The sequence below is a fragment of the Mercenaria mercenaria genome, chromosome 13 (assembly GCF_021730395.1).
Source record: "Mercenaria mercenaria strain notata chromosome 13, MADL_Memer_1, whole genome shotgun sequence".
Lineage (NCBI taxonomy): Eukaryota > Metazoa > Mollusca > Bivalvia > Venerida > Veneridae > Mercenaria > Mercenaria mercenaria.
In genome coordinates this window covers 8424904-8447963 of record NC_069373.1, presented here as the reverse complement: position 1 = coordinate 8447963, position 23060 = coordinate 8424904, and the positions used below count along the sequence as shown (strand labels likewise).

Genomic DNA, 23060 nt, shown 5'->3' with positions numbered 1-23060 from the left:
GATTAGTTTGTGTTAGAAATAAGTAAAAATAAAGAAAAATATGGCAGCGGTACTGATGAGGTCAAACTATTGATTGGTGAGTGTCAGGCTCTTGATTCAGCAGTGATTTTCATCTGACATTTATATGCAGTGTAATGCATGTATAACTACACAGATACATACCAGTTGAACATTGTAATGCTTACCATTTATCATAACATATGACCAGATATTCCTGCCATTTAAATGAAGTGGTACAGGGAGACTTGTGCTTTTATCAAAACCATTCTCTAGTTTTTTTTCCTAATGAAAATGTCTTAATGCTATTAATACTTTCCTATTTTAGAAAGACTAGGTACTGGTAAGATAAAGTAAAAAATGAAAATACAAATATTAAAGAAACACACACAATATAATTATGATATTGAACTCCTGTCTATGTTCTCAGTCTTCTATTGAATACAGTCAGTTTTTGGTAGAATGGTTTTGGGATTAAGACGTAAGTTTGGTATCATATTTTATGCAGAGGTAAAAAGTTTTTTACACATCCTGTAGAAATAGGAGGTAAATGGCAGCCATATGTTGTTTGCAACAATTCTTACATTTCATTTACACTTTTGACATGTATGACAATATGTGTATTATATATATATTTTTGAGTTAGCATATTTAAAGGGACATGCCTTCAGATGAACTTTACAATATCAAATTTTGAAAAGATATAACAAAGTATAAAAAGTCATTCTTTGGTATTATTATGTCTCCCCCAGGAGACATATTTTTTTTGCCCTGTCCGTCCGTCCGTCCGTCTGTCCGTCCGTACGTCACACTTCATTTCCAAGCAATATCTGGAGAACCATTTGACCTAGAACCTTCAAACTAAATAGGGTTGTAGGGCTGCTGGAGTAGACGACCCCTATTGTTTTTTGGGTCACTCCGTCAAAGGTCAAGGTCACAGGGGCCCGAACATTGAAAACCATTTCCGATCAATAACTAGAGAACAACTTGACCCAGAATGTTGAAACTTCATAGGATGATTGGTCATAAAGAGTAGATGACCACTATTGATTTTGGGGTCACTCCATCAAAGGTCAAGGTCACAGGGGCCTGAACATGGAAAACCATTTCCGGTCAGTAACTTGAGAACCACTTGACCCAAAATGTTGAAACTTCATAGGATGATTGGTCATGAAGAGTAAATGACACCTATTGATTTTGGGGTCACTCTGTCAAAGGTCAAGGTCACAGGGGCCTGAACATTGAAAACCATTTCCGATCAATAACTAGAGAACCACTTGACCCAGAATGTTGAAACTTCATAGGATGATTGGTCATAAAGAGTAGATGACCCCTATTGATTTTGGGGTCACTCCATCAAAGGTCAAGGTCACAGGGGCCTGAACATGGAAAACCATTTCCGATCAATAACTAGAGAACCATTTGACCCAGAATGTTGAAACTTCATGGGATGATTGTACATGCAAAGTAGATGACCCCTAACGATTTTGGGGTCACTCTATGAAAGGTCAAGGTCACAGGGGCCTGAACATTGAAAACCATTACCGGTCAGTAACTTGAGAACCACTTGACCCAGAATGATGAAACTTCATAGGATGATTGGTCATGCAGAGTAGATGACCCCTAAGGATTTTAGGGTCACTCTGTTAAAGGTGAAGGCCACAGGGGCCTGAACATGGAAAACCATTTCCAATCAATAACTTGAGAACCTCTCGACCTAGAATGTTGAAACTTCATAGGATGATTGTTCATGCAGAGTAAATGACCCCTATTGTTTTTGGGGTCACTCCGTTGAAGGTCAAGGTCACAGGGGCCTGAACATTGATAACCATTTCCGATCAATAACTTGAGAACCACCTGACCCAGAATGTTGAAACTTCATAGGATGATTGAACATGCAGAGTAGGTGACCCTATTGATTTTGGGGTCAGTCTATTAAAGGTCAAGGTCACAGTGGCCTGTTCATGTAAAATCATTTTTTGGAAATAACTTGAGAACCACTTGACCTACAATGTTGAAACTTAATAGGATGATAGGACATGCAGAGTAGATGACCCCTATTTATTTTGAGGTCACTTGATCAAAGGTCAAGGTCGCAGAAGCCTGAACAGTGACTTGAGAACCACTAGGCCAAGAGTGTTGAAATTTAGCGGGATGATTGGACATGCCAAGTAGATGATCCCTATTGCAGCCAACCATCAGTGTCTCTTTGACTTTCGCTCCTGACCCCTATTGACTTCTTGCCTATAGGACTTTGCATTGGGGGAGACATGCGCTTTTTTACAAAAACATTTTCTAGTTTACTTTAGTATGTACCAATTTCTTTGAGCTTTAGTGTGATGAAAACTTCAAGCTTATCTGAATCACTGTCTGAATCTTCTTCCTTGAAAAAGTCATTATTGGTGTCATATGAGGAAGTGCAGTTGTGACACCAGTAGGGCCCAAACCCACAATCCTGGACGAGCATCTGACACCTAGAACAAAGCTGCCATGCAATATTAATTAAATTAATATTATTTTATAAGTATGACGATCTTGAGTACAGTCTATAAGGTATTGTCGTCACTTGATCGTCGGCGTTGCTTAAAATTTTTGTTTAGGTCCACCTTTTCTCATAAACCATAAGAACTACAGCTTTGAGACTTTGCACACTTGTTTTTCATAAGTAGGCCAGGAACCATAGCTTTGATATGCATTTTGTCAAAATTATGGCCCTTTTTACTTAAAAAATTTGAGTTTCTTGGTTAAAACTTTTGTTTAGGACCACCTTTTCTTAAAACTATAAGTGCTGCAGCTTAGAATCTTTGCACACTTGTTTATCATCATTTGGTGACTGTGTATGCGAAGAACCATAACTCTGTTATGCATTATGTTGGAATTATGGGCCAATTTGTACTTAGAAAATTTGAGTTTCTTGGTTAAAATTTTTGTTTAGGTCCACCTTTTCTCAAACACCATAAGAGCTACAGCTTTGAAACTTTGCACACTTGTTTATCATCATAAGATGACTATGTAAACCAAGAACCATAACTCTAACCTGCATTTTATTCTAATTATAGCCCTTTTTGTACTTAGAATTATGGCCCTTTTTGTACTTAGAAATTCTGAACTATAGCACTTTTCTTACATACTGACCAGCACTTGCAGACGGGCGATGGCAGTGGTGCTCTTATTTTACTGCACCATTACTATAATAGATAGTTTGTCTAAAATAAATACTGCTTTAAACTCACTGTTAATTTTTATATTCAATTACTAACAGTAACAGATGAAAGTACTTTCTAACTTTTGAAATAATTTATCTAAATCTGGAGGTATGCACCTTTATATAGCAAGCATATTGTAAACTCGAGCAAACTAAATTATGACATTACAGCAGATAAATCATGTATCTTATTGTATTGACTATTTTTTTTTATTTTTTACAATTAATGTACCATTTTTTAAACCAGTGAATGAAATGTGAGAATTGTAAAATTGCCATTGGTGAAATAATTTTATGGTGTTAGTATGGTACTTTTTTTGTAGATGAACACATTTTTGAATAGTATGATAGTGTACCTCCTGTAGTTATCAGAAGTCCTGTTATGTTATAGCTATTGTTCATGTTACTCAAGCATATTCAGGGATGTCAGTCACAAGAAGAAATAGGTTATGTCAATCTTTGGTAACAGATTTCTGTGAAAAGTGTCATGGGTTTCTGGACAGTTTCTGTGTTATTGTGAAATCTGTTACCAAGGCTTGTCTCAAACCATTTTTTCGTGTGACTGAAAAGGAAAATTTTGTTATGCATTCAGGTAAATATGAGCCGTGCCATGGGAAAACCAACATAGTGGGTTTGCGACCAACATAGTGGGTTTGCGACCAGCATGGATCCAGACCAGCCTGCGCATCCGTGCAGTCTGGTCAGGATCAGTGCTGTTCGCTAACGGTTTCTCTGATTGCAGTAGGCTTTAAAAGCTAACAGCATGGATCCTGAACAGACTGCGCCGATGCGCAGGCTGGTCTGGAGCCATGCTGGTCACAAACCCACTATGTTGGTTTCCTCATGGCACGGCTCAATTATAATGTTAACAAAATACTTAAAATTCAAGTTGCTTCACAAGATTATATGATAGCAAGTTTAACAGAAAATGTGTTGCTTCCAGATACTGCTACTGTTAAACAAGTTCAGTTGTAAATGTTTTACCAAAACAGGATTTCCCACCCTGGAATCAGCAAGTGGCTTGTTTTTAGGGAGCATTGGAATGCAGTAATTTAAAGCTATGTTGAGTGCTGCTTTCATAATAAATGCCTTCAGTGTTATAAAACAATAATAATCTTCACTGCTTACTATAGGAGATGTTAAACGCCCAATTTATAGTCGTACCCCCACCCCTGATGCTGACTTGAGAAAATCACCAGCCTCTCCATACACCACAAGTACCCCATCAAAGATTCCAGTAAAACAGAGGTTATCGGGTGCATCACACACGTCCATTGAGGATGATTTTACAGACGAGGAAGATGACTCATCACCGATACAGAGGAACAGGGTATCCTTCAGTGACCACCAACAAGTCAGAAATATTGTGAGTATATATCTAACCTTTCCTTTATTCTGTATAATTTAACCTTTACCCTGCTAAATTTCTAAAATGGACTGGTCCATCATTCAATTTTGGCAATACCACTTACTTTTCAAAGGGGTGTTCACTGAAAATTTACTGACTGAATAGCGAAAAGTGCAGACCATGATCGTGCAGGCTGATATTGGTCTGCACTGGTCGCAAAGGCACAACCAATTGCTGCCAGCAGGCTAAAGGTTAAATGCTGTTTTGCAATAGTACAAAGTGGGGTCCAGTCTTCCTGGAATTCTGAACCAGCACTGATTTGTTTTCCAGAAGTAACTGACAACTTTCCAACATGAACCAGTGACATGTGACATTTTATGTCAAGTTTTAATGTAAGAAGTGTTGTGATTCCATCTCTAACAATAAAAGATAATAGGTAAGGGTAGATTTCTCGAAAGCACAGAGCACCAAAAACAGAGTCACAGAGCCACGCATTTGCATAGTAGGCCCACAATAAAAAGAAGCTGTAATGGAAAAATATTTCAGACGGGTTGCTTCAAACATCCAACAAGTACATATAAAATTATGCTAAATATAGATGGAGGAGAAGCAAATGGTAAGGGGCAAAATTGGGCCAGTGGGGAAGGACCTGAAGGGGAAAGTTGAACAAGGCCAAACATACAAAGGGAATGCTATGATCCTTAATAACAGTCACACTACAACGTAAACCACAATAGCACAGGCACTCGTGTACTAAAGATAAATCACAACTAATTGAATAACATAGAAAAACGAACAAGCAACACATAAAAAAACAGTAGGGCACCGTTATAAGCTCACAAGCATACAAACGCACCCACACAAGTATAAAAAGCAATCATGTACCGTCTTAGGATTCCAGCTGCCAAAACAAAGGGGAGCCACGAAAACTTACTCAAAGTAAAGGGGGAGGGGATGCAAAAAGTAGCGTAAATGCAAGGGAAAAAAGGGGCAATAGGAGGAGTGAGGAGGAGGAAAAAAACACTCACAACAAACAAGAAAATATACTTAACAGACAATACAAGACAGACAAAACAACCAGTTGAAAACAGGGGCACCGCCTTGGAACAGTCAGTAACCTATATAAAGGAAACTGGAGGTTTAAACACGTTTAGGGCGTGCCAACCTCGCACTTACCCAACAAGTTAGGCAACACAATGTAAATAAAATCCCCGCTGAGAAAGGTTTTAACATTAGTGCAAAAATAACAGATAAATAAAGCAAAACATAAAATTAAGGTAAATCTAAGGTATAATTTCACCAATGTACTCAACAACTTGTCTGAAGTCAGAGCAACAAGAGCCTAACTTTTAAGGGCATGACTAAGAAAACTGTAAAACAAAAATCAACTCCCTCCGTCCGTTTTATGTAGGATTTAGGAGAAAAGCATCATGGAGTCTTACACTTTATTAGTCATCGCACCATCAAATAGGAAAGCATAGCAATTAACTGTAGAGGGGTCAATCACTAAACATGCACTGTGCTTCACAATTTTCGCATTGTATCCTCTTTTGATAAACTTTTACCCCATTCTTACACAATTTGAAAAAATACATTGTGTACATTGAAATGTTTTCCAATTGTCTAGCCCTTATCATGCTGGGCACGGCAGATTCTACCTTTGTGACCAGTGTAGATCATGATCAGCCTGCACATCCATGCAGTCTGATCATGATCAGCACTGTTTGCCTTTCATTCGGTATCTTTTGGTAAGCATCCCTTTAAACAGTTAATGGTACTATCCAAATTGAAAGATGGACAAGTTCATTATAGAAATTAAGCAGGGTAAGGGCTAGACAAGTTCGGTTACCTGACAGTAGATATATGTAGAACAGAGGTACTGCCTTGTAATTAGCACAAAGATTTTGTCTATTCTCTGATTAAAAAAGAATTATCTAGTTTTGACATTGAAAACAGGAGTTTATACAAAACTTGGACATTTTCAAAATGTCAAAATATTCCTGCAATTACATTGTTCTGATGCGAAACAGTTTTAATATATTTTTGATACACAATAATATCAGAAATATCTCATGTACTTCATTTTAATCATCGATAGAGATAGAAGGAACTGCACATTACCATATGTGGGCCAAGGTTCTGAAATGTATAAAAGAATCGGCTAGTTCGAAGTTCTAAATAAGACCTACTTTGTTTGGCATTTCTGTTGACTTTGAATCAGTTGCCACTCAGTGCTGTTGGTCATGAGCCATGCTGGGTATGTTGAATATGTAGAATCCTTGCATCCGGAGAAGCTCTTAGTTCAAGCCCTGATTGTGCTGTCATGTTAGGAAACTATCCAGCTAGCTTGTAGGTTGATGGTTCTACCCTGGTATCAGCCTGTGCCTGAGATTTCGTCCTGAAGAAACAGCTATGGACTATGTCCACCATTCAAGCTGGAAAGTCATAGTAGGTCGTAAGTTTTGTTAGAATGACACACTGTATGAAACAAACATTGTTATATATGACATATTGGAATGGTTTTGTTACAGAGTGCAACAGATGATGATACTGATATAGAAGATGATGAAGAAGAGGTGGAACCAACCAAGAAACGTAGAATAGAAACACCTGAGGAAGCCTCTATTGTACGTATTGAAGTTTGATTGATAATGAAATACTGATTTGTAGAGTTTGATGGAATGTATAAAAAAGTATAAAATAGAAATAGGCTTTTTCTGCATATGAGGTTTATGGATGATAGGTAATTTCTGTTGTTAAATAATTTCAAAAGAATTTCTTTTCTGTAACAGCAAGACCTAACAAATGTCCCAGTATTATACACATTCTTACCACAGTTAACTTGCTCTTTCAGAGTAACATACTCATATTAGTGGGGAAATTTTGGTGACCATTCTTTCAATTTTTATGCCCCCAAAGGGAGGCATATAGTTTTTGAACCGTCTGTCTGTCTGTCGGTCTGTCAGTCTGTAGGTCTGTCCGCATTTTTCGTGTCCGGTCCATATCTTTGTCATCGATGGATGGATTTTCAAATAACTTGGCATGAATGTGTACCACAGTAAGACGACGTGTCGTGCGCAAGACCCAGGTCCGTAGCTCAAAGGTCAAGGTCACACTTAGACATTAAAGGATAGTGCATTGATGGGCGTGTCCGGTCCATATCTTTGTCATCGATGGATGGATTTTCAAATAACTTGGCATGAATGTGTACCACAGTAAGATGACGTGTCGTGCGCAAGACCCAGGTCCGTAGCTCAAAGGTCAAGGTCACACTTAGACATTAAAGGATAGTGCATTGATGGGCGTGTCCGGTCCATATCTTTGTCATCGATGGATGGATTTTCAAATAACTTGGCATGAATGTGTACCACAGTAAGACGACGTGTCGCGCGCAAGACCCAGGTCCGTAGCTCAAAGGTCAAGGTCACACTTAGATGTTAAAGGTCATTTTTCATGATAGTGCATTGATGGGCGTGTCCGGTCCATATTTTTGTCATTCATGCATGGATTTTAAAATAACTACGCATGAATGTGTGACACAGTAAGACGACGTGTCACGCGCAAGACCCAGCTCCGTAGGTCAAAGGTCCTAAACTCTAACATCGGCCATAACTATTCATTTAAAGTGCCATCGGGGGCATGTGTCATCCTATGGAGACAGCTCTTGTTTTTCTAAATTTCCCTGCACTTGGATTGAACTAGCCATGTCTCATGCTCTCCTTACAGTGCTAACTAGGTCGGCATAATGTGATGGGTGTTTATTCAGATTGAAGAAAAATGAAAAGAGTAATTAAAGTGAAAATAAGTGAACTTGCTCAGTTTTTGTTTGTAGGGCAGTGGAGGGTACACACCTACTGGAGTTGTGTCTACAGATGCAAACAAATTATCAAAAGAAACCTTTAAAGGTAAATATTTTAATATGTATACATATGATGCCTGACCCATAAATGATACTTGTTATGGAATTCAGCATGACGTTTCAGTATGGCTAATATTTGTTGATTTTCATTGAAGCATCCACACTAGGTTATTTCTTAGATAATTATGCTAATATGAAAAAATATAGAAAACAATATACATCAAGCAGTGTTAATGTTGCCATGCTGTTTGATTGAAGAAACAACTTTGCTTGATTTAACAGTTATCTTTTAAGTTTTAAGATTAACTTTTCAGAGAATAGTGAGAAATACTCTACTCACACAGTTGTGGTGTTTGCATTGGCAGTATGAGGGGCACAATTTGGTTAAAATTTTGCATGCAAGGTCGTATATAAGTAACCATTGTATTTATGCAATGAAAACTTCAGACTAGGCTTTTACCAAACCTACCAAATGAACCAAGTTAGATAATTTAATGTAACTTATGGCCCTTTTACAGCTTACAAAGTTTGGTTTAAGTTTTACAGGCATTTAACTATCAAACTTAGGGTAATAACACTTGCATAACCAAGTTAGATAACATTCGAATGATTTTGATAAAAATTATTGGCCTTATTCAACTAAGAAAGTTTGGTTCAAGTTTGCATGCAACTTACAGTCAATCTGTTTCTCAGAATTCCATTGGCATCCTTCTTGTCAAACATACTTACATAACAAAGTTTTGCATGCAAGTTGTTATTATTTCTGTGAAATTTTTAATAAAATAGTTTGGTTATGTAAGTCTTGCCTAACAATTTTGAAAGTTATGACCCTTGTTTGACTTATAAATTGTTGTATAGTTGAGTGCGCTGTCTTATGGACAACTCCTGTTATTTGTTACTTTTATGCATGTGATGTGGCTTTTGTGGCTTAAATGTTTCAGAGATCCCAATCTTTTTGTCTGACCTTGGCATGAAAAAGGTACCTAACTGAACATAAATACAATAAATTCTCTTACATATAATAAATGGAATTCTTAAAGGTCCATTACTAAGGGAAAGTGAGTTGGCAATTTTTTTCAAAGCCAGTGCATAGACTTCTGCAAGACACTAAATAATGAAGATTGGCAGGTCAAAATTTACAGAAGGTCTTTGGAACTCAAAGAAATGTATGTGTATTATGTTGAAATTTCAATGAATCGACAGAATGACCCCCCAGGTCTCTTTAACTTTCTTCATACTTCATAGAAAAATAATTGTACATATACTGCGATTTATTTCGAATTTCTACATACCAACTTTCATTTTCCAATAAAATGAAATAGTTTCTGTGCTTTTTAAAAGAAATTAAAATGTTCACTTTCCTTAGTATTGGACCTTTAAACATTTACATAATGTTAATAATTTGACATAATATTAGTGTCAGAGCCAGTTTACTGAAGAGACAGAATTAATAAAAAAAAATGTTGGCATACAATGTCATAGTTTTGGCATAATTAGCTATTTTATGAGGACAATTTTTTGTGGATTGCTTAATGTATAGAAATTTTGAGTGTTTGGATTGGTACGGCTAAGGAATCCATGAAAACAAGTCTCTGAATAAATGGATGATAAAAATGAATTCTGTTTGGTACTTTTTTCATGTTCATTTGTATATATGCATTATGTGATTTCTGGCCCTTGATTGTTGAATTTTACCGACACAAGGAACCAGACTAAATGTATAAATAGATAGACTGTAACAAATAATTATAATTGAATATTTTAGCAGAGAATGGAGGAAATGGTATGTTACTTATTAGAAGTTGTGTGCAGTTCTCTCCACTATAATAATGTAGAGTTTTCATAATGTGTGCACATTTCCGATTTTTTATCACTTATTCTGTTTTCCACTCCATATTACATAACATATCACAGATTTCTGTTGGACACCCCCAGAAAATGCTAAAAATGGAAAAGCTATGTTGCGCTAATGATAATTTAATCTGATAAGTCTTGTACATACGATGATTGAAAAAGGCAGGCATTTTGTTTCTGTGGCAACAAAAACAAAATGGTGGATTCTACTTGTTTTTAGATATTAATTAAAACTGTAATTTGTTAATTTTGTAAAATTATTTCTCTGCTTTTCCTGACAAGAACAAAAGACATTCTCATGATTTACACCTTAAACTGAAGAAATTTCAGAAATTAATATTTTTTAAATGATTTTTTGCTAAATATATAATCCATAGGTATGAAATGAAGTCATAAACACATGCCTCTGTGATTAGCCATTTTTAGCTCACCTGAGCAATGCTCAGGTGAGTTTTTCTGATCGCTCGATGTCCGGCGTCTGTCGTCTGTCTGTCGTCTGTCTGTCGTCTGTCTGTCGTCTGTCTGTCAACATTTAGCTTGTGTATGCGATAGAGGCTGTATTTTTCAACTGATCTTCATGAAACTTGGTCAGAATGATTACCTTGATGAAATCTAGGCCGAGTTCGAAAATGAGTCATCTGGGGTCAAAAACTAGGTCACTAGGTCAAATCAAAGAAAATCCTTGTGTATGCGATAGAGGCTGTATTTTTCAATTGATCTTCATGAATTTTGGTCAGAATGATAACCTTGATGAAATCTAGGCCGAGTTCGAAAATGGGTCATCTCGGGTCAAAAACTAGGTCACTAGGTCAAATCAAAGAAAAACCTTGTGTATGCGATAGAGGCTGTATTTTTCAACTGATCTTCATGAATATTGGTCAGAATGATTGCCTTGATGAAATCTAGGCCGAGTTCGAAAATGGGTCATCTCGGGTCAAAAACTAGGTCACTAGGTCAAATCAAAGAAAAACCTTGTGTATGCGATAGAGGCTGTATTTTTCAATTATTCTTCATGAATATTGGTCAGAATGATAATCTTGATGAAATCTAGGCCGAGTTTGAAAATGGGTCATCTCGGTTTAAAAACTAGGTCACTAGGTCAAATCAAGGAAAAACCTTGTGTATGCGATAGAGGCTGTACTTTTCAATTGATCTTCATGAATATTGGTCAGAATGATTGCCTTGATGAAATCTAGGCCGAGTTCGAAAATGGGTCATCTCGGGTCAAAAACTAGGTCACTAGGTCAAATCAAAGAAAAACCTTGTGTATGCGATAGAGGCGGTATTTTTCAATTGATCTTCATGAATTTTGGTCAGAATGATTACCTTGATGAAATCTAGGCCGAGTTCGAAAATGGGTCATCTCGGGTCAAAAACTAGGTCACTAGGTCAAATCAAGGAAAAACCTTGTGTATGCGATAGAGGCTGTATTTTTCAACTGATCTTCATGAAATTTAGCCAGAATGATTACCTTGATAAAATCTAGGCCGAGTTTGAAAATGGGTCATCTTGGGTCAAAAACTAGGTCACTAGGTCAAATCGAAGAAAAACATTGTGTATGCAATAGAGGATGTAGTTTTCAATTGATCTTCATGAAATTTGGTCAGAGTGATTGCCTTGATGAAATCTAGGTCGAATTTGAATATGGGTTATCTGAGGTCAAAAACTAGGTCACTAGGTCAAATTAAAGAAAAATCTTGTGTATGCGATAGAGACTGTTTTTTTCAATTGATTTTTATGAAATTTGGTCAGGATGATTGCCTTAATGAAATCTAGGTCGAATTTGAATATGGGTCATCTGAGGTCAAAAACTAGGTCACTTAGTCAAATCAAAGAAAAAACTTGTGTATGTGATAGAGGCTGTATTTTTCAATTGATCTTTATGAATTTTGGTCAGAATGATTGCCTTGATAAAATCTAGGTCGAGTTTGAACATGGGTCATCTAGGGTCAAAAACTAGGTCATATCTAAGAAAATGCTTGTTTTTTATCGCAAGAGACCAATTTTTTGGTCCAATCTTAATGAAAATTGGTCAGAATATTTGTTTCCATGAAATCACTAGGTCAAACATGTTTTACACTGTTATGGTGTGTTTCTTAGGTGAGCGACCTAGGGCCATCTTGGCCCTCTTGTTTAAAATATCTTTTATAGTGGTCTGGTAAAAAAAATGTTCAGCATTATTAACAGCTTAATGATTGCTGTCAGAGATATTCAGATTAATGTTAGAAATTCCTTCGGTTTTGACGATTTAAAAACTGGCGAAACAAGTTCTTCTGTTTTTGAACTATTTTCAAACAAGAAAATGTATATTGGCTAGATAAATTTTACCTGTAGTTGTGTAGAAGAATATTTTTAATTATGTCTACCACCATACAGTGGTGTGGGAGACATATTGATTTACTCCAGTCTGTGTGTGTGTCTGTGTGTCTGTCTGTCACAAAGCTTGTCCACACTCTTTAAGTTGATCATTTCTCATCCGATCTTCACCAGACTTGAACAAAATGTGTTTGACCATAAGACCTCGGCCAAGTTCGATAACTAGCCAAATCCGCCCAGGCACTTTTGAATTATGGCCCTTGAATTACTGATTGAGTCCACTCGTCCAAGCCGTCTAACTGGGTCCATTCATCTAAGCCATCTAGAGAAACTAGACATTTTTCATAGGGGCAGTTGTGGGAGACATGCACTTTTCTCAAAAGCATCTCTAGTTTTTATTTAAGATTAAGTGATAATTCCAAGTTCCAATGTATGGAGAAGTGTTTTAAAATAGAATGGCCTAGGCAGTTAGTATCTAATTATCTTCCATGTTATTTCTATGCTAGAATTAGCTGTACTACAAGTCTAACAGAAAAAAACACTTTTTTCACAGCAAAACATGCTGGTAAGAAATAAATCACAGAATTATCATTTTAGCTGTAAATTCAGAAATACGAAATTGCAGAGACACACCCGCTTAGCTCAATAAGGAGAGCGCAGATCTATGGATCTCAGGGTCTCGAGTTCAGTCCTCGGGTGGGGCATATGTTCTCTTTGATAAAAGACATTGTGTTTGAAATCATTCGTCCTCGACCTCTGATTCATGCTAGTAAGTTAGCAGTTACTTGCGGAGAACAGGTTTGTACAAATACAGAATCCAGGTACACTGGTTAGGTTAACTGCCAGCCGTTACATAACTGAAATACTGTTGGAGATGGTGAAAACCCAAAACAAACAAGGAAAGTTTACCGTAGATACCCATGTATAATGCGCAGTTTTTTGACCCCCGGGACCACCCCCGAATCGTGGGTGCGCATAATATACAGGTATAGACAATTTTCCTACTTCAAAACAAGTTTGTTACCGATGTTCGCCATTTTGGTAAAGGGAAACTACTCCCCGCACTTACTGTCTCCGCTAAAATCTAAGATTGCCGTAACGTTCCGTAAAAGATCGAATTGTTTATTTTTCTTTGAAACAAAATTAATTTCATATAAATTTAAAAGTATTTTGACGAAAGAAATGTTTATAAATCACAAAAATTATGATACTAATTAAAGATCGAGAATTATCTTTAACCGAGATCAAACTGTGAACAACATAATTGACACGAGGTGACACGTTAATTGCCGGTAATTACTGGCTTTATGATCGTGACAAAAAGACTATCACACCTTTTGTTATCAGTTTGAATTGAGAAGCTCATGTCATTTTGAAAGATACCATTCCGAAATATTGAATCAGCTGCTATTTATTTATTCAAAATAGTGAATTAAAAAAGATAAAACAACAAATATAACAATAATTTACTGGTTTTATTTTCGAGAAAACAAAAATCGATAGTACCGTGAGACTGATGCTGCTCTCCGCTGCGGAGATAAAATGTATTACCGGTGTCGATGTAAACTTTACTTTCGTTTTCCATCCACCTCAAAAATTGACCAAAAATTTTTTTTTTTTTTTTTTTTTTTTTTTTTTTTTCCCCCAGGATTTTGGACTAAGATCGGGGGTGCGCATTATACACGGGTGCGCATTATACATGGGTATCTACGGTAGATTATGTCAGGGACATTGAATCATTTTGTTTCAGTATTTCTGAATTTATAGCATTTGTTTGATTTCAAAAATTTTGCATAAAAATTTTATTTGCAGCATTCAATTTTTGTTGATTTTTGCATTTTCATTCTGTTTTAAAGTTTGTTGTAATATTTTAATTGGTTATGAAAATTGCTCAACTGTATACTGGTGTTTTATGTCAATTATGTGTAGTCATGTGGTCCTCAAAATTTCTGCATTGAAAGTCACTTTGAGTCTTTGAAAACAGCATCTGAATAATTATTATGTTCTTAACTCCTTCAGTTTGCATCCAACTCAGAGAAGAGTAGACATGCACATGCTTACAGGAATTACATGTCTGATTATTATTATTTGTGTTATTCCTTTTTGGAATTAACCAAAGTTCAGCTATGTAACCCAACTCCTACAGTTTCAATTCCTTCTGCAGTTTCCATCCAGTTCCATTGAAACTTGGTATCCGTGTACATACTTTTGGGAATTTCATATCAGATTTTTTTCCACATGGTCCTGTTTTCTTCCTTTGTACTGACTTTGTATATTTTTGTCAAGTATTTTCACTGGCATGTATCATACAATTTTGACATTATTCTTCTTTCCATTTCTTCCTATATTACATAGTTATTATACACCTGTTTTGCTAGCTATATAGAATTACATTACATAACTTAGACCCTATTTTTTCTGCCTTATCTCAGTTTTAGACTAGATTTCTTTAAAAAAAAAAGAAATGCATTTTTTTTCTCTACTGGTTTTGAATGAAATCATAACTTTCCTGCTTTTCAGAACATAAGATTTATTGAAAAAGACATTTTTTCTTTGTACTCTTGTCAGATAATACTACTCAGATACTGGCAGTTTCATAAATTTTCTTGTAGACAGAAGCTGCAGATTTGGATGAAATCTGCTTAAATCTTTAAAATAATGCTAGCATGAAGTTTGAATACCACTTAATTTAATTATCCGTACTCAGGGATGCATTTTACTAAAACAAAAAATGCATATTTTCATTATAATTACATGAGACATTTTGACACTTGATATACTAATGAAATCTAGAAATAATGATACTGAAAGTGAAATTGCCTTCTTTTGAGAATTATCAGATTTTGATTGCCAGAAGTGAAAGGTTTTACTGTAGACTGATAACTGTGATATTTCAGCACTGATGGCTGACTTGGGAATGGAGGATATCTCAGACTTAAGTGACCAGGAGGACGATGAGGTCAGGAGCCCACGCGACTCCTCCGGCCCAAATTCACAACCCAACACACCTAGAGGTATCCTTAAAAAGGTAAGATACTGTTGTGTTTTCTTTGCTATTTTAGCTTGACTATTGAAATTTTTTGTACCAGTCCACATTTTGACAAAACCTTTTGAGATAAAGCTTTGAAGCTTTCAACACTTTTGTACCATCACCTTGTCCAGTTTTAGGCAAGAGTACTTAACTCCATCAAGAATTTTGGCTGTATTATGGCCCCTTTTAACTCAAAAATCTTGGTCAAGTTTTTCGTACCAGTCCATATTTTGACTGTTTGACATATGGCTTTGAAACTGTTACACTTGTTTATCATAACAGTTTCTATCTGTAGGCAAAAATACATAACTCTTGTCAACTATTTTGGCTGAATTATGGCCCTTTTTGGACTTAGAAATTGGTATAATTTTTGTACAAGTTCATGTTTTATCAAAACTATTTGACATGTGGCTTTGAAACTTTAACACTTGTTTATCATCATGATTTCCATCTTTAGGCAAGAGTATATAACTCTTTCAACTATTTTGGCAGAATTATGGCCCTTTTTGGACTTAGAAATTGGTTCAGTTTTCGTACAAGTCCACGTTTTGTCAGAACTATTTGAAATGTGGCTTTGAAACTTTGAACAATTGCTTTTGATCATGATTTCCATCAGTAGGCAAGAATACATAACTCTGTCAACTAATTTGGCTGAATTATGTCCCTTTTTGGACTTGGAAATCAGTTAAAATTTTCATACCAGTCCATATTTTGCCTAAAGTTTTTGTCATATGGCTTTGAAACTTTGACCACTTGTTTACCATCATAGTCTACATATGTAGGCAAGACTACATAACTAGGACAAGGACTTTAGCTCAGTTATGGCCCTTTTTAGCTCACCAGAGCACAACGTGCTCAAGGTGAGATATTGTGACCAGTCATTGTCCGGCATTCGGCGTCCATCAACATTTGCCTTTTGAACACTCTAGAGGCCACAGTTGTGACCCAATATTTATGAATCTTAGTCAGAATGTTTGTCTTGATGATCTCTAGGTCAAGTTGGAAACTGAGTCATCTGGGGTTAAAAACTAAGTCAGTAGGTCAGATCAAAGGAAAAGCTTGTGAACACTCCAGAGGTCACAGTTGTGACTCAATCTTTATGAAACTTAGTCAGAATGTTTGTCTTGATGATTTCTAGGTCAAGCTCGAATCTGGGTCATGTGGGGTCAAAACCTAGGTCACCCAGTCAAATCAAAGGAAAAGCTTGTGAACACTAGAGGCCACAGTTGTGACTCAATCTTTATGAAACATGGTTAGAATGTTTGTCTTTCAAGTTAGGATCTGGGTCATGTGGGATCAAAAACTAGGTCACCTGGTCAAATCAAAGGAAAAGCTTGTGAACACTGTAGAGGCCAAAGTTGTGACTCGATCTTTATGAAACTTAGTCAGAATGTTTGTCTTGATGATCTCTAGGTCAACTTTGAAACTGGGTCATGTGGGATCACAACTAGGTCACTAGACCAGATCAAAGGAAAAACTTGTTAACACTCTAGAGACCACAATTTAAGTTTGAAACTCATGAGAATTAGTCAGAATGTTTGTCTTGATGATCTCTAGCTCAATTTAGAATCTGGGTCATATGAGGTCAAAAACTAGGTCACCCAGTCAAATCAAAGGAAAAGCTTGTGAACACTCTAGAGGCTACAGCTGTGATTCTATCTTTATGAAACTTGGTCAGAATGTTTATTTTGATGATCTCTAGGTCAAGTTTGAAACTGGTTCATGTGGGGTCAAAAACTAGGTCAGTAGGCCAGATCAGAGGAAAAGCTTGTGAACACTCTAGAGGACACAGTTGAGACTCAATCTTTATGAAACTTAGTCAGAATGTTTGTCTTGTTGATTTCTAGGTCAAGTTTGAAACTGGGTCATGTGGGGTCAAAAACTAGGTCACTAGGCCAGACCAAAGGAAAATCTTGTTAACACTTTAGAGACCACAATTGAAGTTGAATCTCATGAGAATTAGTTAGAATGTTTGTCTTCATGATCTCTAGGTCAAGTTTGAATCTGGGTCATGTGGGGCCAAAAACTAGGTCACTAGGTCAAATCAAAGGAAAAGTTTGTGAACATTGTAGAGGCCACAGTTGTGGCCCAATCTTTATGAAACTTAGTCAGAATATTTTTCTTGATGATCTCTAGGTCAAGTTTGAAACTGGGTCATGTGGGGTCAAAAACTAGGTCAGTAGGCAAGATCAAAGGAAAATCTTGTTAACACTCTAGAGTCCATGGTTTAAGTTTGAAACTCTAGAGGCCACATTTATGACCATATCTTAATGAAACTTGGTCAGAATGTTAATCTTGATGATCTATAGGTCCTGTTCAAATCTAGGTCAGGTGGGGACAAAAACTAGGTCACCAGGTCAAATCAAAGGAAAAGCTTGTTAAAACTCTAGAGGCCACATTACTGACTATATCTTTATGAAACTTAGTCAGAATGTTAATCTTGATCACCTCTAGGTCAGGTTCAAATCTGGGTCATGTGGCTTCAAAAACTAGGTCACCTGGTCAAAGCAAAGGAAAATCTTGTTAACTTTCTAGAGGCCACAGTTGTGACCCTATCTTTATGAAACTTGGTCAGAATGTTTATCTTGGTGATCTCTAGGTCAAGTTCAAAACTGAGTCATGTAGGGTCAAAAACGAGGTCACTAGGCCAGATCAAAGGAAAATCTTGTTAACACTTAAGAGACCACAATTTAAGTTTTAAATTCGTGAAATTTGGTCAGAATGTTTGTCTTGATGATCTCTAGGTCAAGTTTGAAACTGAGTCATGTGAGATCAAAAACTTAGTCAGTAGGCCAGGTCAACTCTGGTGAGCGATATAGGGCCATCATGGCCCTCTTGTTTGACATAGAAATTAGTTAAGTTTGGCATACTATTCCATATTTTGTCTAAACTGTGGAATCATTTAATTTTATGGACACATAATTCTGTGGTTTGGGCCGAAACAGCTATTTCATGGGAATAAGAATTCACTGACATAAAAATGAATGTGAAATTTACATGATCATTGGGATTTAAGTTTTGGGTTTGAATATTTTCACAGTATTTAATGAATGAATACAAATCATAGACATAGCCAAAGGTGGAAAAGCACTGAGGCAAAATCATTACATACTTTATGAATTTTTTTTTTTTTTTAACTTTCATAGAAAAAAACAACTCTGCAAGTAGTATTTAACCTTTAGTCTTCTGGCTGCAAGTGATTTTGCCTTTGCGACCAGTGCAGACCTAGATCAGTCTCATGTCTGCACTGGTCTGCACTGTTCTCTATTCAGTCAGTATAGTTTCAGTGAATACCCCTTTGAATAATAAGTGGTCTGCCCAAATTGGATGATGGATCCATCCATTTTAGACATTTAGCAGGGTAAAGGTGTATCAGGTCTTGGTTGGTATTACTTTAACTGATTTAATATCCTGAACATTAGCATATTATTGTATTATTAGTATTGAACTTCAGTATTTGATTTCAGACTGATGGCACAGGAAAACCTCCTGCTGTCCAAAACCCAGTGGACTCGGATGTAAGTATATCAGTTGAAATCTTTTTCTTTTGTGTGTTGGCTTTCTCTGTATATCACATTTGTTGATTTGTTGAATGAATGGATAAATGGAACATTTGGAGTAGAAAACATACACAGTTTCATGCACAGACACTTTTATCAGTAAATTTGAAATTGCAACTCTTGTTGGATTAGGCTGTTCATTTATCATGTAGCAATTTCTTGTCTATATAAGTTTCTGATAAAGGATGTTTCATATATTCTTAATTCATTTAGAAAGTTTGAACTAGCTTCCAAGTGTTTACAGGGTTCATACAGTCTGAAAAATCTTGAAATTTGATGCACTTTCTTAGAAAGTCCTGATAAAGTTAAAACATCCTGGAAGGAGCTTTTCAGTACTTATTAAATGCTTGAAGAAATGAGCCACAACATGAGAAAACCAACATAGTGCATTTGCGACCAGCATGGATCAGACCAGCCTGCGCATCCCCGCAGTCTGATCAGGATCCATGCTGTTTGCTAACGGTTTCTTTAATTGCAATAGGCTTTGAAAGCAAACAGCATGGATCCTGACTGCGTAGGCTGGTCTGGATCTATGCTGGTTGCAAACGCACTATGTTGGTTTTCTCATGGTGTGGCTCATTTGATGAAGAAAGAAAACTTATTGTAAATCTAGTGACCCTAAATGTATCGCTATAAAATACATTAATTTTACCACAGTCAGACTAACATGGTGGCTAGTAGGCATATATATTTGTTAGCAAAGTGTAAATTGTGTGAAAAACAATTTAGCGTTGGAAACATTGGTTAAACTGGAGAAAAATCACACAGAAAAAGTAAAAGACATGTTGGAAACATTTTGTTGGCTGAGAATAATGTAAATTTAGAATCTTTTACTGTTCAAATCTAGTACTAATCCTTGAAAACAGTTGAAAAATAGTCCTGAAATTTAAGAGGAAAATCCTTAAAGAGTCCTTGAATTTTTGCTTGGTTGCTCTGTATGAACCCTGATTTACATAAGTTGTTTCAGGCGATTTTTGAAGCTTGTTTTTATTACTTGAAATTTCCTAAAACAAATTAAACTTTAGCCTGCTGGCGGAATTGATCCTGCGTTTGCGACCAGTGCAGACCAAGATCAGCCTGCACGTCTGTGCAGACAGATCATGGTCTGCACTGTTCGCTATTCAGTCTGTATATTTTCAGTGAATACAGGTATTGCCCAAATTGAATGATAGACCAATCCATTATAGAAATTTAGCAGGGTAAAGGTAAAGTCTTGGGTAGAAGTGAGTATTGACAGCATGATTGTCACTCACTTCTGGATAGGTTAAAATATCCAATACTCATCACTTAATATTGAAAAAAGACCGTTTATAAAAATGCTCGGGAATTGTTTATTTTATTTAGCTTAAATTAGCTTTATGGCTCTGACCAAAATTGATATTTCATATTTCAAATTCTATGCATGCCTTCCATAGGAATTTTATGTTTGAAATTAGTTTCCACAGTTGACTCAGCCTTGAAAGATGCTCAAAGCAGTCCCTCATGATTATTAGATTTCACAATTTATAGTTCATAAAACTTTAAAACAGGCTTTGGGATGAGAAATCGTTCTGTGATAGTGTTGTATGTGGTATATGTCTCAGAAGCTATTGTCAGTCTTAATGTGAATATTTTTCATGCATGCAGCCATACTGGGACTCTGAGGATGACGATCCCCAAGACCAGGTTCGAACACCTCCTCAAACTCTTATTAATACTTTTAAACTAAATAGTATTTAAAAAAAAAAAAACAAGAAAAGATTTGTAAAGTTAATTCCAGAAAGTAACATACAGTTGAACTTCAATGGCTCGAACTCGGATCTTTCGAACACCCGGGAGCGCTCGAACTCTTCGCCCGGTCCCGAATTTATTCCTTCTTTATTCTATACAGTCTAACCTGTCTTAAGCAGCCAGCCAAGGGAAGCAGACAATTTGACCGCTTAAGCCAGGTGACCGCTGATCGGAGGTGCAGCCAGTATATGTATTTTTCAGACTTCTGACCAGTCTATAGCCTTTAGGCCCACTTCTTTTTGGGTTTTCCATTATTATTTTACCAGGATACAATAACGTGCATTTGCCTTCGCAATACGAATGGTCTTCTTAGCAATCAGACACTCCGGCATGGTTTTTTTTACTACAAAAATTGTTACAGACAATTTTCCAACTTCAAAACAGTTTGTTTACCATTTTCGCCATTTTGGTAAGGGAAGCTACTCTCGGCGCTTATTATCTACGCTAATTCTAAGATTGCCGTTACGTTCCGTAAAAGATAGAGTGGTTTATACTTTTTTCAAACACAATTAATTTCGTATAAATTTATTAGTATTTTGATGACAGAAGTATAAAAAAATATAAAAAAATCACAAATATTATGCTACAAATTAGTTATCGAGTATTATCTTTAACCGAGGTCAAACTGTGAACAACAAAATTGACACGAGGTGACACGCTAATTACCGATAATTACTGGCCATTTGCTCATAACAAAAGGGGATTACACCTTTGGTTTTCAGTTTTAATTGAGAAGCTCATGTCATTTTGTCGTTCTTGTGGTGAAGTCACGCGAAACTTAGCAACCACGTGCTTCTCAAAATCGGGTATCTTCTGCGATTATTGCCTAAAAATAATTGGTTTTGGAAGAAAAATGGCCGCTGAAAGGAGTCAAATACGGCGGTCGGGAGGCAATTTCGGTGGCCGCTGGCCGCGGACGGCAGGTGGCCGCTGAATAAAGTGACAAAATAGAGGAAAATCCGTCGGGGGCGTCATAAAGTGGCCGCTGAACGGAGGTGACCGCTGATCGGAGGTGACCGTTAGTACAGGTTAGACTGTATAGTTCTACCTCGGATCGCTCGAACTTCGAAAATTCGAACTCTGGAACTCATTTGGTGGTCCCTTCAGCTCAATTACAGTGATAATTACACCTATTCAGTCGAACAGCCAATTTGTCGCCGGAATGGCTTGTGTTTTCAAAGTTTTTCACACCTCTGCCTGACATTCGCCAAGCTTCCCCTTTAACCGGCACGTGCGTAATTTTCACACGCTTATGTAATTAGCGTCGGTAAACAACAAACGAATTAAACAAAGTGACTTTTATTCACTGCAATGCTTTAATGGGCTTTGATTAATACGGATAAAATTATTTAAAATAATTGAGCAATGTCTGTCATAAAAACGGGAGAGTCGATGTTAACTTTCATGCTGCTTTAGCATGGCTGAATAAATTATTAAAGGACCTGGAAACGCGGGGTGGGGGGGGGGGGGGGGGGATAGCTAAGTCGGCTACTGGAAAGCAAGGAACAAAACGAAAATAAGATAAAAAAACAACTTTAGAAACAAAATATATAAAGCCATCATCAAATGTGAAAAACTCAAAAATGTGTTAGAACTAAGTACAAATCTCTCTCCAAATTAGAGTTCAACAAACGTTTGGCGGTTCAGTCCTCCATCAAGGATTTATTCAAAAAAATAAACTGTAAAACTGTATACTGTACATAACTCACTGATATTATGAATAAACTGACGTATGCTTATTAGTTGTGTAGATTTCATGTGTCTATTTATAGCCTATGTCTACATGTGACGTCATTTAGTACTGTTTTTCAAATATGTCCATGAATTTAGTGTTTGCGTTTTAATGTGTTTATATTTGAAAATATTTGCACTGGACTATGATTCATAAAGGTTTGCTATTCATGTCTTCTTATTTGATGCAGTCTTCACCAAATTCTTATGATTATATATTAATGTTTTATCTATGTTTTTTTCGTATCTATGTCATGTTTGAAAATAAATAATAAAGACTATTTCAGCGTTTGTTTTTTACAAATCATCGTATCATACACACATGTAGGTACAATATGACAATATATTATGATGTAAGGTTTGTAACACATCATTCCCTCGAATTCCCA

The 23060-nt window shown here is 36.4% G+C and overlaps 1 protein-coding gene across 24 annotated transcripts in view; it reads left to right on the top strand.

The window, feature by feature from the left end:
• Positions 1 to 23060, top strand: part of LOC123529947 (ankyrin repeat domain-containing protein 26-like) — a 114071-nt gene that overhangs the window by 29863 nt on the left and 61148 nt on the right. For 21 of the 24 annotated variants that reach the window (XM_053521133.1, XM_053521127.1, XM_053521125.1 and 18 more), the window contains 7 exons: positions 4336 to 4568; positions 7082 to 7177; positions 8383 to 8455; positions 10175 to 10192; positions 15477 to 15607; positions 19078 to 19128; positions 20797 to 20835. In XM_053521133.1, coding sequence (XP_053377108.1) covers positions 4336 to 4568; positions 7082 to 7177; positions 8383 to 8455; positions 10175 to 10192; positions 15477 to 15607; positions 19078 to 19128; positions 20797 to 20835 — 641 coding nt within the window. The remainder of the gene's footprint in view (positions 1 to 4335; positions 4569 to 7081; positions 7178 to 8382; positions 8456 to 10174; positions 10193 to 15476; positions 15608 to 19077; positions 19129 to 20796; positions 20836 to 23060) is intronic. The other 3 variants (XM_053521116.1, XM_053521120.1, XM_053521126.1) reach the window with 3 other exon arrangements.